This window comes from Beta vulgaris, chromosome 2 (genome assembly GCF_026745355.1).
Source record: "Beta vulgaris subsp. vulgaris cultivar EL10 chromosome 2, EL10.2, whole genome shotgun sequence".
NCBI classification, from domain to species: domain Eukaryota; kingdom Viridiplantae; phylum Streptophyta; class Magnoliopsida; order Caryophyllales; family Amaranthaceae; genus Beta; species Beta vulgaris.
Genome location: NC_079203.1, coordinates 46,203,904 through 46,221,138, shown reverse-complemented (window position 1 = coordinate 46,221,138; position 17,235 = coordinate 46,203,904). Strand labels below are relative to the sequence as shown.

Below are 17,235 nucleotides of genomic sequence, written 5' to 3'. Positions count from 1 at the left end.
ATAGCCTCGATGGTTTCTTTCAATGTTTTGAAGGTCTCTTCGCTTAGTAGTTCAGCAGCTTCGCCGGAGTAGTACATCTTCCAGGCGTATGGGGTGCCATCAGTGATTGAATTGCCAAGAAGAGTGCATAAATAACGTTCTCGCTTTGTTGCGCCTGCTTCTCTAAGTTCTTTTGTCATTTGCAAGAAGAGTGCCATCAGTGAGTTTTTTTTGGGATGGTGTTTTGGGTTGTTGAGAGGAGAGATGAGAGAGACGAAGTGAAGGAGAGAGGAGAGAGACGAAGATCAGAGTAGGAGTGTAGGAGATGAGTTAGATTTACTAATTAGTATTAATTGACTTATTTGACTCCTTTATTAACTCCGGTTTTCAAGACTTAATTGGACAGTTACATTTACTAGTTATATTTACTAATTTGTATTATATATTATATGTCTAATAATACTATAGGAAATTATGTTATTTTGAACCTCAAAAACTAAATAATTAAATTTTGCGTTCTATATCTTTGAATATCATTTGTAACGTGTTTTTTACTCCATAATATCATATCTTGCAAGAACTTTATCATATGAAATAGTTCTTCCTTATGACTTACATAACCGACAAATATCTTAACAAAACACATAATATATTACTAATTGGATCTCCAAATAATTTATAACAAAAGACATAGTAGTTCTTCATTTGATAACCTGATTTGTCTTCAAGTTGTTCCTGCGAAAAGCCTCTTCCTCATACAGGTGTTCCGTTTAGACTACAATTACGGAAATTACTCTCAAATAGTTGGTTTTAAAAGAGTGTGAAATATAAATGGAAATAGAAATAGTAACAACCAAACGTACCTGAACATCAACCACGAATTGCGCGTGGCCGCCACCCTCAGCCTTCCGGACATCGACATCGACGTTGTTTCCACACCACATCACAACCATCCCCCCAGAAATGCCCACGCCGTTCACGTACTCATACTTCATGGACGTGCCTAGTACTGCATGCACCTCCCCAAACTCATCTTGCGTCACTCTGGTTTCTAGTAGAACCATGACCACCGGTTGATGAACACCGAAGATAGTCCAGAAATGAGATACGAAACTAGGCCTGGCACAACCCCTGACACTCCAAATTAACAGTGGGGTGTGTGGGGGTAAAGGATTAAGTTCACTTATGCCCCCCTTAGTCGGACCATAGTGTAGTGCCACTCATCCCCTCTCCTAACGCGCATTGTAGAAAACATGGTTATCCGTATGTGTGACATTGGGGCCATGATGTGCATGACATGAAGGTCGTGTACATAGCTGGCCATTAGTACTTGAACCACCTGAGTTCTCATCAAGTATATGAAACCTGAATCAGGAATTGTGATTTTTGGGTCGACAATGTACCTAGCAAAATCAGGCACAATTTTCTTACTTCCTTCATCATCTAGCCTGCATATACTCCAATCTAAGAACACCTTGAATGCATCTGGTACCTTAATAAGATCACTTATGTTGGGTAGGTGGCCAATCATGGCCGGCGTCGATCCTTGTTGCATCTTTAGGGGACTGTATAAAGTGCAATCAGGAAGATCACATCGAGGATGGCGTATGATCTTCCTCAGTTTCCACGGGGTTGCATCTACTTCCCCAAAGTAGGAGTGATCCCTCCAGTAAGTTATTTTGTTGAAATCTAATTCCGGCTTTCCTATGGGCGGGGGAATGCCATATATGGTGGACCTGGTTTCACATTCGGTGAAGGACCAGCCTGTTGGTGGTTCGATGTTGGGGGAAATGTTTGCATATTCTGCCATGAGAGGGAGTTTGGAGTTTGGACAGTTTGGAGTTTGGAGAGTTTGGAGTTTGGAGAAAAGGGGTGTGAGAGAAAGTTGTAAGTTAACAGTTAACTATGGAGTAAATATATCTGCAGTTAGATAGTACTATAGAGTAAGATAATATAATATAACGCAGTTAATTGCAAGGTATAAGAAATTGTCGGTTTATTTGCAGAATAAATTGTGTTCAGGAAATATAGAACTTGTTCATCTTTCAGGTATTATTGTTGAAATATATGAAAGGATTAAGTATAAATTGTGTTCAGGAAATATAAAAACTTGTTCATCTTTCAGTTAGAAGTGTTGAAATATATGAAAGGATTAAGTGAGTTAGTTATATATAATATTATTGAACTTACTTGTATTAATGGATTTAAACGAGTTAAACGACTTATTTTGTACGATATTAAACGTTTACGACTTCTAAATACTTGAAATATATGAAAGGATTAAGTGTAAAGTATAGCCTTTACGTCCGTCTAATATTATTGAACTTTACTTGTATTAATGGATTTAAACGAGTTAAACGACTTCAACTTATACGATATTAAATGTTTACGCCTTCTAAATACTTGAAATATATGAAAGGATTAAGTGTAAAGTGTAGCCTTTACGTCCGTCTAATATTATTGAACTTTACTTGTATTAATGGATTTAAACGAGTTAAACGACTTAAACTTATACGATATTAAACGTTTACGACTTCTAAATACTTGAAATATATGAAAGGATTAAGTGTAAAGTGTAGCCTTTACGTCCGTCTAATATTATACGTCTAATATTATTGAACTTACTTGTATTAATGGATTTAAACGAGTTAAACGACTTAATTTTGTACGATATTAAACGTTTACGACTTCTAAATACTTGAAATATATGAAAGGATTAAGTGTAAAGTGTAGCCTTTACGTCCGTCTAATATTATTGAACTTTACTTGTATTAATGGATTTAAACGAGTTAAACGACTTAAACTTATACGATATTAAACGTTTACGACTTCTAAATACTTGAAATATATGAAAGGATTAAGTGTAATGTTAAGCCTTTACGTCTAATATTATTGAACTTGTAAATCAATACAAAATGACGAACAAGTACAAAATAACGTTTACGACTTCTAGTTAAATGACGAACAACTACTACATACATCAATACAATTTCATAAATGATGAACACAACTTATAAATCAACGAATAGTTATTTGAAACTTACAATTATTTATAAAATGCCGAAATGAAGTTGTAAATCCAATAATACAACTTGATAAATGATGACCCATCGATGAATAATATTTTATAACTTAGAACACAATTTTAAAAATTCCGAACACAAGTTTGAAATCCGTTAATAGTAGTTTATAATTTACAAACACAACAAAACTTAAAATCGATCAATGTAGTTTATAACTTACAAATACAATTATAAAATGATGAACACAACTTATCAATCGATCAATACTAGTTTATAACTTACAAACACAACACAACTTATAAATAGATGAATAGTAGTTTATAACTTAGAAACAGAATTTATAAAATGACGAACAGAAGTTGTAAATCCATTAATGAACTTCATAATGATGAACACAACTTATAAATAGATCAATAGTAGTTTATAACTTACAAACACAACTTATAAAATGACGAATAGAAGTTCTAAATCCATTAATCAAACTTGATAAATGATGAACACAACTTATAAATCTATCAATAGTAGTTTATAACTTAGAAACACAATTTATAAATTGACGAACACAAGTTCTAAATCCATTAATCAAACTTGATAAATGATGAACACAACTTATAAATCTAGCAATAGTAGTTTATAACTTAGAAACACAATTTCTAATTTGACGAACAGAAGTTGTAAATCCATTAATACAATTTAATAACTTCTTAAACTACGAACACAACTTAAAAATTCAAGAACACAAGTTTGTAACTTTAAAACATAATTTGTAATTTAAAAATACAACTATTCAATACATATGCACAACTTATATTCAACCTATCAACTAACTTAACAAACTTATGAAACTTAACAAACTAACGAAACTAAACATACTTATGAAACATTAGAAAATATATATACTTATTATATTCATTGAATAAACTATATTACTTTACACGCACTTCTTCTTGTTCTTCTTGTTTGCTCCCTCGTCATCCGAATCAGTTTCCTTCCTCTTGTTGTTGTTGCTCGTTCCCTCATCGGAATGGGTATATTTCGCTTTCTTGTTCTTGCTCGTTCCCTCGTCGAAATCGTTACGCTTCCTTTTGCTCGTTCCCTCGTTAGAATTTCCGTCGTTAGATTTTGGAAACATTTGTTCCCCGAACAGTAGAGGAAACCCGTCAAGGAAGTCTGCCCAATCAGTTGAAAGTGTGTTGTAGAGAGAAATGGCATTAAAAAAAACAATGTCCCTTGCCATCTCCGCTCTCCTCTTCATGCAATTCTTCATCCAGTTAGATTCTTCAAGGAACTCATCATTGAATAGCCTCCATAGCCTGCATGTGCCACGAAGTGCGCCTCTGTCATACTCCGAACACCTTTCAAAAATTTCATGTCTCATGATGTGTTCAATTGACAGCAATGGATGGCGAGGGTTAGGGACATCAACATTTTCATTATCGTCAACAACATTAATTTGTTCTTCGTTCACTCCATCGATATTCATTTCTTCTTTGTTTTCGCCATCCATGTTTCTATCTTGTTCGTTGTTTCGCTCCATGTGTTTGTCTTGTTTGTTCTCTATCTTTCATATTCTATGTCAATTATGAATAACTAATGATTACTTTGCCTTAACTTTGCCTTATTTATACACAACATAAACGTGTCTTTTCAATGGTTCCTTTAGATAATTAGTTTAGTTTGAAGTGGTGCGACTCTTCACTTATAGTGTGCCTCTTCATAAATGAACAATAATTTCATCATTATTTTGTAATCTAAAACATCATTTACATGGTGTTGTCCTAATAACATTATTTTAAGAGATGAAGCATTAACATCATGTAATAATCTAAGTAACATTATTAGCATCATTTAAGAGATGAAGCATTAACATCTTTTAGAGATGAAGCATTAACATCATGTAATAATCTAAGTAACATTATTAGCATCATTTATTAATCTAAGTAACATTATTATGCACCATTTAATAATGTACCATTTACTGAACCTCTCTTCTATTATCTGAACACAAGTATTATAACAGTCAACAATGTATACATATTCCTGAACACAATTTATCATAATTTATAATAACCTTTTAGTATCCTCACTACATGTTTCATATTCTTAACAACCTTTTCAATATCCCCTACATTTAACATTTATCCTCATTATTTGTTTATAATATTACGGAACACAACCTTATAATAAAATAATAATATGGTACTAATATCTAAGTATATTATTCAACCGATAATCATAATGTCCTCCTAAAAAAACCCCAATATTTGCGAAAACTGTTTGCAATAAGAAATGGATAAAGGATCATCTTCATCCCAGAGGTCCTCCGCAAAATCAACCGTATGTTGCATCATCACAATACTTCCGCCGTCCTCAGAGTGACCAAAAAAATGGGTGCTAATGCCGGACGTAAATTTTATGGTTGTCCCCTATGGCCGGTGAGAAACGAAATTATGTTAAAATGATTTATTATGTTTTATTTTTTAAAAAATATTATCATCTCACTTTTTTGTGGTAGAATGAAGGCGACTGTGGATTTTTCACAATGGGCGGACGACGACCACCATGTACAGAGTCTTTCGGCGTCGGAGATAAATTAAAGCAACTGCGATTGCATTAAAGGCGTTGAACGAGGAGAAGGAGGTTATGCAGAAGCGAATTACAGATTTGAAAAAGATTAATCAAGATTTGTTGGAATCCAATAGAAATTTGAAGAATGAAATAACCAACTTACGGATCGAAGTCCTCAAGTCTGGTAGATCTGAGAAATCAGCTAATTTCGCTTTTTTCATTTCTTGGGTTGTATTTGCCATTGTACTTTACTTGAAGGAGTAAATGTACCATTGTAATCGACAGTAGAACTGTATAAGTATTACTTTATGGCATTTGAATATTGTTAGAGTTATTTATGTTATGAGTGAGTTGAGCCAACAACCACTGAATATATAGGAGTTAACTTGCCTTAAATGCATTTTAACCATGGCTATAAATAGGGTCACACAACTCATCAAATGTTTTTATAAAAATGAGTTCATCTTCGTCCAAATCAAATTCCTCCTCAGTGGAGGGAATGTCCATATCTTCAACTGACTCACTTTCAACAAATGGTAGTTCGGTTGACCAAGGGGTCCCTCTTGCAAAGAAATGCATGTTCCTCGTCAAGGGGGCTGATATAGATGACGAGGGTGTTGAGTATCGGATGAGCATGCACAAACAACTACGTCCGTCTATGATGAACGCAAACCGATCCGGCGTACACGTATCTGAGTTGAGTTTGGTGTACCATAAAAATTGTTACAACATGATGGGAGTCCGAATAGTTACAAATTCAACACCTCCGGTGATGTTGTCCTTGCTTACAAGAAGGTAAAAGAAATAAATATTTTAAATTTGTAAGTGATACTAAATTTTTATTTACGTACATATTTTGAATATAATAGGACACGAACGAAGGGATTCCAGTAAATCCTCGAACGAATGAAGATAAAACCATTACCTTCACCGTTCAAGATTTACGCACATGCCCAACTGTGGAGAGGTATCGCATGGCTATAAATACACCAATGATGGAAATTTATGAACAATGGGCATCAAGTCAAGGCGTGTTGAAGAGAAAGTTACATTGTGGCTTGATACGGATGTGGTCGATCGACATGGTACAATTGACCATTCAAATGTTTACGACGGTGCTATCATTTACGGCCAAGTGAAGAAAGTCCAATAATATAACGATAATTAAGTAATTTAGTAATATAAGTAACTAAAAGTTATTTCATTGTATCACGTACTTTATTAAGTAATTTAGTAGAGCGTTTAAGTGATTTAGTTGCCTATTAAGTATTAAGTAAATTTGTTGCCTATTAAGTATTAAGTAATTTTGTTGCCTATTAAGTAATTGATATGTTGTATGGGTTTATATAATTTAATATAGTATGAATTTACTGTATTAAGTAATTTTGTAACTAAAAGTACTTCGTTATTATAGTATGAATTTACTGTATTAGTATATTACTGTTTTAATTTAGTAGTTTAGTGTATAAAGTAATTTAGTAGTTTAGTGTTATTTACTAAATTTTCGAAACATAAAGCGAACTATGTTTTATATTTTATGAACAACATTTTTATGAGTTTTAATTTACAAGTACAAATAACTTGAGAAATGAACAACTTTTTTATCACTTCAAGTACGAGAAATGACATTTATCTGTTTGAGGCTGCAATTTGGTTTTGCGTCTGCAAATGGGTTTGCAGCGCAGACCTTGAGCACTGTGCACAACAGCAGAGAAGTTCAGAGAAAGAAAGAAAGAGAAAGAAAGAGAAATTGGGCAGCAGCTGTCATTAACTGAAATGGATTTTCATTTGAAGTCCATTTCTCATTTATCCTCTCCATAGCCCGTCAACCTTTATAAATACTTAACCCAAGTATAAACAAGGCCCATTATAAATTATAATCCAAAGCAGAAATAAAATTCTTAACCAACCCATTTTCCATCAATTATGGCAACAACACAACCCATCCCACAACCAATGCCAATAAACCTACAAATCTTCAAACAAATTCAACAGAAAATTGCTGTGGGCTGCAAAGGGATCGACACCATGTGGAGGTGGGCTTCCCAACCGGTATGATCACGGAGCTTTGTGGGGAAAGTGCATCGGGAAAAACACAAATATGCTTACAACTCTCACTGTTGTGCCAACTCCCACCATCATGTGGTGGTTTATTCGGATCATGCATTTACATACATTCGAACAACAATTTCCCAGCAAACCGACTTGTTAAAATTGCAAATTACATGAAGGAAAACTATATAAATGAGAGTAGTTACATTAACATTGATGATGTAAGGTCATGCGAGTTGATAATCCATCTGATCTTTTGACGGCAATTAAAAATATTACTATATTATGCAAGCAAGCCGAACAATCACCTCGCAACGTGCGTCTAATTATCGTTGACTCAATTGCATCTATTTTCCAATGTGCATTCAACAATAACCATGAAGACATGACTTCAAGGTCCAAACTTTTTTTCAAAATTTCAGCTGAGTTGAGAGACTTGCACATAACTACAATGCAGCTGTGGTATGCACTAATGAAGTTCGGGCTACTTTCGTCGACAACACACACAATACGAATAATATTCGTCTACTAACATCTGGAATACAAGTGAACCAGCTCTTGGCCTGTCTTGGTCCAACTGCATAAATAATCGGTTTTTCCTTGGGATTCACATTACCAATGGTGAAAGAATTCGACACTCCGACAATTCTTGTCCTATCTCGGAGATTCTATTACAAACTTTAAAATTACTAGCGGAGGGGTTGAAGATCTAATCTAATGTAGCAAATAATAAGATGTATTGCAGCAGCAAATAACAACATGTAACATACTAATTCTGTAATGAATTTAAATCCATTGTTCGTGTTCGAAGTTCCATTCGAGTGTTTCAACTACCAATCCATTCTTCCAACTACCATTCGAGTGTTTCAACTAGCATTCTTTGTCGAAGAAGTCTCTGTATTGGTAAGCCTATGAAGCAAGTTAAAAAAACTTAGTATTACTACACATAAAAACATAAACTACAATTCAAATCACACACGATACTATTGGTACCTGACTAGTAGGCCACAACTGCAGCTCCAAACGTGTTGATGGATTCACGTTCTCCAAATCCTGAATTGAACATCGATCTTTGGTCAATGCCTAATTTTTAAAATTAAACACATTAATTATTGCAATTTGACTATGAACACTTTGATGGTAAGTTCACTAAGTAAGTTCACTATTGCAGAAATATTATGCACTACAAATTCGTCACAAAAATTGTAACTTTATACTGTATATTTGCAGTGAAATAGGTGAAATAAATTGTGTTCCATGAAATATATTTAGTTGTTCAACTTTCAGTTATGACTGTTCAAATATATGAAAGGATTACAATAAAAACAATTAACGAAATTACTTAAAAATGTTACTATGAACAATGAATGAAATAACTCAAAACTGAAATAACTAACAACCAACTTCAATCATGTTTTATACCTGAGGAGGGGGGTCTGCGTTCTCCTTGCGTTTCACTCCTTTGCCTTTCCCCTTCTTAGGTGCTTCTTGCTGTTTCTTCTTAGCTTCCGCATTCTTCCCTTCATCATTCTTTCCCTTCTCATTATTCGCCTTCTCATTCTTGGCCTTCTCAACGCATGACTTAATTCTACCTGCCCGTTTTGTTTTTTTCGTAGGGGAGTCTTTAGCCACATTAACTTCTATGCGACTACCTTCACATTCATTTGGGGACTTCTCTACCCTATTGCAGCTGCCAACTCCTACAGAACCATTTGCCAACTGCACCCACTGTGTGTACCAACAGAAGTAGGAGTGCAATCTTTCAGGCTCATACCAGCAATCTTCATGGAATGCCGTTCATCTAGGCGTATGTTGAGTACTTGGAGCGTCCTAACACAGTGTGAACATCACCATAGTTGGCTGCCTTCAAGCAGATTGGGTCAAAAACAACCATCATTCTATCATAGTTCTGCACTTCATCCGTCTTTGAGGGGTCGTGATAAGCTACCTTCACCATTGTATGCTTCCGGAATACATCTTTCCGCCATCGACGTAGTATGTACTTTTCAGGTATCTCCTTAATTTTCAACTTATTATATAACGATATTATATGCCTACATAAGATTCCCGCAGACTCAAACAACTTGCATTCACACTTAGCTTCGGTCGTCTCCATGTCTATAAGAACTACATATTCACAATTCCTATCAAGAGGCACCTCCTTTTTAGTGTCCTTGCTAACCACCCAAACCCTATCCTCATACGTATGTTCAACCAACTCCTGTCCAACATCCTGCTTACCAGTCCATTCAAGGTATAACACCTTCATACATTCATTTTGTATCTCCCTAAATTTAGCATCCGTGTACAACTTTTGAAACACAATCTCCGTCTTGAAAGTTGTCACAGCAACACGGAGATACCTTGAACTATTTGCATCAGCTTCCCTCTCCGCATTTGCTCTAGATTCCATCGCGTTGCAATATTGCTCAGCAAACTCGCATAATTTTGTGGTTTTGTGAACATAACCATCAAAAAAACTGTTGATGCTCTCACACCTTTGGGTTGTCTTCATTCCCGCCCAAAATAGATGCCTCATGTAAGCAGGAACCCACATATCTCTTTCCCGAAACAAACCTGCAGAGTCGCTAAAAACTTCAAGACAAATGCATACAATACAGTATAACATTTCTACATGCTAAGCTTGGTTCACTTAACAAATATACCTTGAAGCCATTCATCATCACCAAGCTCATACTTCTCTATGGCACAAACCCAACTCCTCTCAAAAACTTCTGGACTTACACTCTCGTATATGGCTTTCGTCAACGCTTCCTTCAAATCTTTGTAATTACCATATGAACCAAGCTTCTTCCCAAATTTCATCATGATGTGCCAAATGCACCACCGGTGTACAGACTCCGGCATAGCATTGCGAAGGGCCTTCCTCATGGCAGCATCTTGGTCTGTCAATATTCCAATGGGTGCCTTACCCCCATGCAAAGCAACCATGTGCTAAACACCCACTCATAAGTCTCCGCATCTTCGTGCGATACTAGCGCACAACCAAGCAATATGCTCTGCCCATGGTGGTTCACTCCAACAAAGTTTGCAAAAGGTAATTCATAATCATTTGTCAAATATGTCGCATCGAAACATACAACGTCACCAAATTCTTCGTATGCCACCCTCGACCTAGCATCAACCCAAAGTACATCCTTCAAATACCCTTTATCGTCAAGTCGATGAATGTGGAAAAAATTTTGATTGTCAGCTGCCATCTTGTTAAAGTACATTAGCATTGCATTTGCATCTCCGGGCCCAAGTTTCAACTTCCTTTCCTTGGCAACCATATTCCTAAGATCCCTCTCTGTGATAACCATATTCTCAAGACCATTTCGCTCACGCGCTAAGCTACTATGAATCTGTGATATTCTAACACCAACAGCGTGATCATTAAACAAACGCCTCCTAACAGCGCAACTAACCTCCTCCTTCCTAAACATGCTAATGAACCTGGATTTGCTTGGTGTTGGATTATGGTTCACATGATCCAATACGACCTTCTTCACTACCCATTCCCCCCCTTCATTACATGCAGCATCATTACATGCAACATACATCATAACAGGGCAATTGCATTTCTTAGACTTCCTAGTTGGCACTTCTACACCTTTACGTCCAACCGCAACACGCCCCTTCAATGTTCGTTTCATGTCAGGTTACCATTACACTCACATTTCCAAGTGTAATTCCTAAACTCCTTCTTCACTTCTCCACCGGTCACCTCTTTCCCTTTCACACCTACTTTCTTCAAAGACCAGCTGCCCTAATTACACCAAAACCTTCCTGTTTCCATATCTCCTAAAATAATCATCAGCATATTCCCATGTCCCAAACACCATACCAACTGCAGGTGGTTGCACAACAGTGTTTGATCCACAACTATGAGGATCAGGTGTCTCAATAACAGCCAGTTCATCATTATCAACCAATTGAACACAATTCATGTACTGCAATTCCAATATTATAAGATACAAACTTAAATGACAGCAATTGCAATATTTCCAGCAATTCCAATTTTATATTTTCAATTATTACTATGCCAATTATTTGGTTAATAAAATTGCAGCATGAAGTTATTACAATACAAACAAAATTACCTGAATTTATTCGCAAGCCACCATTTTTTCCCTACTTCAATAAATGTCAATTTTTCCCGCCATTTCATTTATTACTAACCTCCGCATTTCAATAAATGTCAAAATTAGCTGAATTTATTCGCAAGCCACCATTTTTACTAACTCAGAGAACATATTTATTACATTTTACAATGATATTCGTACATTTCATCATTTATTCTACAACTGAATTTTTTTTGCAGAATTGTACTTACCTCCGCAGCTATGGGAACTGCATGTTCGCACCCTTCCTTCATTACCGATTCCATACCGCTACTGCTCATCTTCTCATCTTCAATAAATTCTTCAATTATTCCTTAAATTATTCCTTATCTTCCTCATCTTGTAATTTCTCTGGAATTTCTGGACTTTTTTCTCAAGTTTCTCTCTTCAATTTCTCTCTCCTAGTTTCTGGACTTTTTTCTCTTTTTCTCGACTTCTTTCTCTTTCCTTAACGCCGTTACTTTCAATTTCATTCCACCCCTTTCCTTAGGGGACCACAAATACCTTTTGTTGGGAATATATTATTATAATGCCTGATAGATGTTTTTTTGCATCTATCAAATAGATGTTTATCATTTCTCGTGTACCCACTATCAGGTGACAGTACACCAAAATCCAAATGAAGTGAATGCATATTATGCATTAGTAATTAGTATACATTTATACCATTAAGTGTTGAAAAAACACACTACGAAATTTTGAGTCGACCAACCAATTGTCAGCAATATGTTAAAGACTAAGGACATTTATTCTTGATACTTAAAAATTCAAGTTTATTCATCATACTAAAAACTTTGGGTCAAAATTAAGTTGTAAAACCCAGACAAAGGCTTTTACAAGCTGTAAAAGAAGAGAGAGCTAAAGAGAAGAGGCGCACATCTTATGTAGGCGCGCCACAAATTAAAAGTTACCTATTTTACACTTTATACTGGACTTTCATCTTCCACACAAATGGCAATTTACATCAGGAAAATTGAAATCCTCTAATAATCTAAAAAGAAAAGTGAACACATATGGTTATCTTTTCCAGACTTGCAAAAAGACACACTAGTCATGCTCATGCATGTTCTCTAGGTGCGCCCGAATCTCGAACAAACAAGCCCGGATAAAATGCTGGACTCAGTCCTCCATCAGAATAACAGGAGTTTAGCACCTTACCATCTCTTGCTTTTGGAGTCAAAGTCACAATCTCCGAAGACCTCTTCGATCATACTGCATGTCGGCAAAAAATCTACATTTTGTTTAGGACAACTCATACTATATCCATCCCAGGCTTTAGCATCAGATGAATCCATAATATAATCATTCCACTCATGACATCCATCAGGCTTCAACCGGGGTCCTTGTGCAGGACCACCTGAATCTGAGGATGTGCATGATCCATCTTGAACATCATTTTCTCTGTCATCATCAGAGTTCTTGCAGGAGAGGTCGAATCCAGAACCGAAATCAGATTTCCTCACAATTCCATCACCGCTGCTGCCAAAGTTTTCTTGGGCTTCATCTGAGAAGTCCCCATCATCCTCTGGTTCATGATCATCCTCATGCAGAAGCAAGCCATTTTGATGAAACTCGGGACCATCATGATGAACAGGGGACTCAATACCTGAGTCTTCATCTTCGTCTGAAACTCCACCATCGCCCCCATCATCATCACTTCCATGCCATTCATCATTATCACTATCTATGTTCATAGGGTCACATCTATTCTGCTCTGCTCGTATTTTGAGCATGAAAACATTGAAGTAGTAGCTCACAATCTCCATCTTCGTTCGAGAATGAAATACCACAGATAGAACGTTCCAGAAATTTTTACCCAATGAAGCTGGGTTGGAGAATACAACTTCATGGAATAATTGCTGTTCCTCTTCGCTCCACCTCTCTGCCACCACTTCTCCCATATCATAAAACCCCAGCTCCATGAAAGTATACTGACCAAGAGTTCTCCTCAGTTTATCTCTAGCTTCTGCAATGTGCTGTCGGACACATCTTATAGATCCCTGATCTGAGCACGTGCACTCGGCCCTACCACTTCCAACCATCTCACCATTGTATGGCGGAGGCTCGGTTTTTGGTATTGGCATAATACAGATCCCATTCAGATTACTGTCAACAATTTCGACAGCGTTTCTGTCAGATTCTGCTGTCTCAGATGTTCCTAAATCATGTGAAGTATTCTCAGACCCCCAACTCGGAATTTCTGCTTGATGATCAGGCCCAACAGGAATTCGCTTCCTTGGAGGATAATCCAACAAGCAATAATATACATCATCGGTATTTCTAACTGGTCTTACAGGATGTTCAAAACTGAAATACCCAGGATAAAAAGGCAGCTGAACCACTTCTTCAGGCATCTCTTCTTCATCGCTAATGCTACTGGTTGCCCAGTGTGATAAAGAAGCAGATCTGGGTACATCATTACCAACATCGTCTACCACATCCTTGGAAATTACAGGACAACTGCCATTTTCATGCTCTCTAAGCAATCCCAGTTCATCTTTTGCAATGCTAGATTCACCTACACCGTATCATGTATGACCAAGCAAAAACACAAAAAGAAAACATAAGGAAGTCTGCAAATAAACGATTAGCGTTGCTAGGTTATTTCCTCAAAGCAACAACACCTAATTTGAATTATCCTACATAATAATAATAATATATTATTAAAAAAGTTGCACATGGAGTATGATACACATCACTACATATTAAACCATATCCAGAGAGCAGAATCATTGACAGTGTCATAGCCATCAGATATATCACCAAATGCATATCAATGAACAGAGAATAAAATAAGACTCTCCAACACTTATAGGCTGGTCATATATCCACCTACATATATGAAAAGGTTTCCGAGAGGCACTTTCTATACAGAAACTATCATTACCTAAGTTAATCTCGCTACTAGGTCCGTCTTGTCTTTGATGCTTGGCAGAAGTCTGATCGACCACTTCCTCATCAAATGGTCGTTTTTGAGCCATGTCCAGCTGCAAAAGTCGACACAAGTCAGATGAAAACTAATACGAGCTTTACGTTCCGTACATTTAGCAAATGCACTTTTGTTTCAGAGGGATACTTCTGCACACAATAAGTATGTCTTCTATGAATGCAAGTAAAATTAGAATTAAACGCGCAGAACGCAAACCAGTATATTACTTCCACCATTTCATAATACTTGCAACAAGTTGTTTGGCGTAGTTTTATCAGAATGATAGACAAGGTAAACGAAATGTTTCAAGTTGTCTACCGTGCTCCTAAAATTATGTACTTCCTCCGTTCCATAATAAGTGAAACACTTCTCTCTTTTATGTGTACAGCTTTTTGTAGAGAAGTGTTTCACTTATTATGAAACGGAGGAAGTATCAAACAACTTAGCCGCAAGTATAATGAAACAAAGGAAGTATAATTCACAATATCCTGTGTCGTTTCAATTTCTTCCCCACTTCGAATAACTCTAATCAATTGGGTAACAAATATTTCAACCTAAGTTGTATTTCATGATGATATTTACTATAATCTTAGTCAATTATTTACACGTAGGTGCATATACTCGTCATAACAACAACAAAAAAAAAATAACTAATAAATAATAAAATATATATTTATTACGATATAATTATTTGGATCTTAAATAAAACCTTCAGAAAAAGAAAAAAATTAAAAAAAAAACCACAAAATTTAAACCTAAAACTCTAGATCTGCAAACATACGATGATTAAATTGAAGAAAACACCATATATAATTACGAAAAAATCACAAAACCTAAAAAAACACAGATCTGAAAATTACAAGGTCGAAAACTCCTAAATCTAAAAATTAAACATTAAAAAACAAAGATCCGGTAAAAAAAACATTAGATCGAGACATACGGATGAAAAAAACATAATCATAAACGAAATCGAAAAAATTGATACGAAAGTCATACGTTGTTTCGAGGAGAAAAGAACAAGTACGGAGATGTTGACGGAAGAATACGACGGAGTGAGGGGTGGTCTACGGTGACTGACGGTGACGGTGACGGTGACGGAGAGGGGTGGTGGTTGACGGTGAGGTAGAATGATTGAAAGAGATAAGATAAAATTGGAGAGAGAAGAAAAAGGGGGGCGGGTGAGAGAGGGAGGGGTAGGTCATGTCAAGAGTTATTAGGGCTTACATGCCGGAATACCCGTATGTTAATAATCGGGTCGGGTATTTTTTGTTTTTTGGGGTTGGATAAAGGGTAATTTATTGAATTATTGGGCCAATGTTTAAACTGTTGGCTGTAATTTCCCTGGTTTGAGTTTTACTAATTTGACCATTATTGATTTTTTGTTTAGGACTCGAATTAGCACTTACTAGGTTTTTATTGGTTTTTTTGAGGTATATTGTATATGGAGGAACTAGGGTGCGTTCTATTCAATTTATTGGTCCTGAACTTATTATACCTTATTTGAACTGAACTTATTGAATCTGAACTGAACTTATTAAACCTGATTGGACCTGATTCAACTTATTGGAACTTATTGGAACTTATTGACCTTATTGAAACTTATTCGACCTTATTGGCCCTGATTGAAACTTATTAGACCTTATTGGACCTGATTGAAACTTATATGACCTTATTGGACCTGATTGAAACTTATTTGATTTTATTAGACAAAAACATTGACAATGAATAACATAAATATTACCACTAACGTAAATACTTCCCTCAAAATTTTTTATGGAGTAATAATTATTATAATTCGTCCTTTAAAAAATAATGATTATTAATTATCTCTTATGATAATTAATTTAACAACAAAATTTACTATTTATATATTTTCCTATACATAACTTTCACCACTAATATAAGTATAATACTATACATTGTGGTACTCTAATAAAAAATTCTAATAATAACATAATCAGCTAATAGTAATATGAATAATAAAATCATAGACATAATACAAATAAATAATAAAATAATACAAATAAATAATAAAATAATAGACACTAATACAAGTATAATACTATACAATCATTGTGGTACTTTAATTAAAATTCTAATAATAACATAATCAGCTAATAGTGATATGAAATTATGAATAACAAAATAATGGACAATAATACAAATGTTTATTAAGCATTGACTATTTAGACCATATTGGACCTTATTAGATCTGATTGGAACTTTTTGGATCTTATTAGACCTGATTGGAACTTATTACACCTGATTGGAACTTATTGGACCTTATTAGACCTTATTAGAACTTATTGCCCTTATTAGACCTTATTGCAACTTATCTGAACTTATTGGACCTGAAACATAATTTTTTAAGTTAAGCAGAACGCATCCCTAGTGGTATTTGTATATCAGGAAAAAATCAATAGAAATCTTAAATTAGTGGAATGCCTGATGCGGGGAGAGACTGTTAGTACACTAAAACGTAAAAACTTGATCTAGTTCTTGAAAGGAACGAGTATAAACTTCTTGATTATTATATTATTGTTTGATTTGCTCAATTTAA

General features: G+C 35.4%; 2 protein-coding genes and 1 long non-coding RNA gene across 3 annotated transcripts; all 3 read right to left on the bottom strand.

Moving 5' to 3' along the window:
* Nucleotides 1-8,425: 8,425 nt before the first annotated feature.
* LOC125495088 (uncharacterized) lies at nt 8,426-9,350 on the bottom strand. Its single transcript, XR_007271776.2, has 3 exons — nt 9,045-9,350; nt 8,616-8,675; nt 8,426-8,531 (listed from the first exon to the last, which is right to left on the bottom strand). It is a non-coding gene; the product is annotated as an uncharacterized LOC125495088 (long non-coding RNA).
* Nucleotides 9,351-9,423: 73 nt separating this feature from the next.
* LOC125494910 (protein FAR1-RELATED SEQUENCE 5-like) lies at nt 9,424-12,000 on the bottom strand. The gene is made up of 5 exons (XM_057393018.1): nt 11,959-12,000; nt 11,408-11,575; nt 10,724-11,260; nt 10,289-10,577; nt 9,424-10,199 (listed from the first exon to the last, which is right to left on the bottom strand). Exons 1-5 carry the CDS (start codon nt 11,998-12,000, stop codon nt 9,424-9,426), a joined length of 1,812 nt encoding a protein of 603 aa, XP_057249001.1.
* A 473-nt stretch (nt 12,001-12,473) lies between these two features.
* Nucleotides 12,474-15,877, bottom strand: LOC104906393 (hypothetical protein). The gene is made up of 3 exons (XM_010695133.4): nt 15,672-15,877; nt 14,634-14,733; nt 12,474-14,264 (listed from the first exon to the last, which is right to left on the bottom strand). The coding sequence occupies exons 2-3, from the start codon at nt 14,725-14,727 to the stop codon at nt 12,901-12,903; spliced, it is 1,458 nt and encodes a 485-aa protein (XP_010693435.2). The 5' UTR covers nt 14,728-14,733; nt 15,672-15,877; the 3' UTR covers nt 12,474-12,900.
* Nucleotides 15,878-17,235: the final 1,358 nt, after the last annotated feature.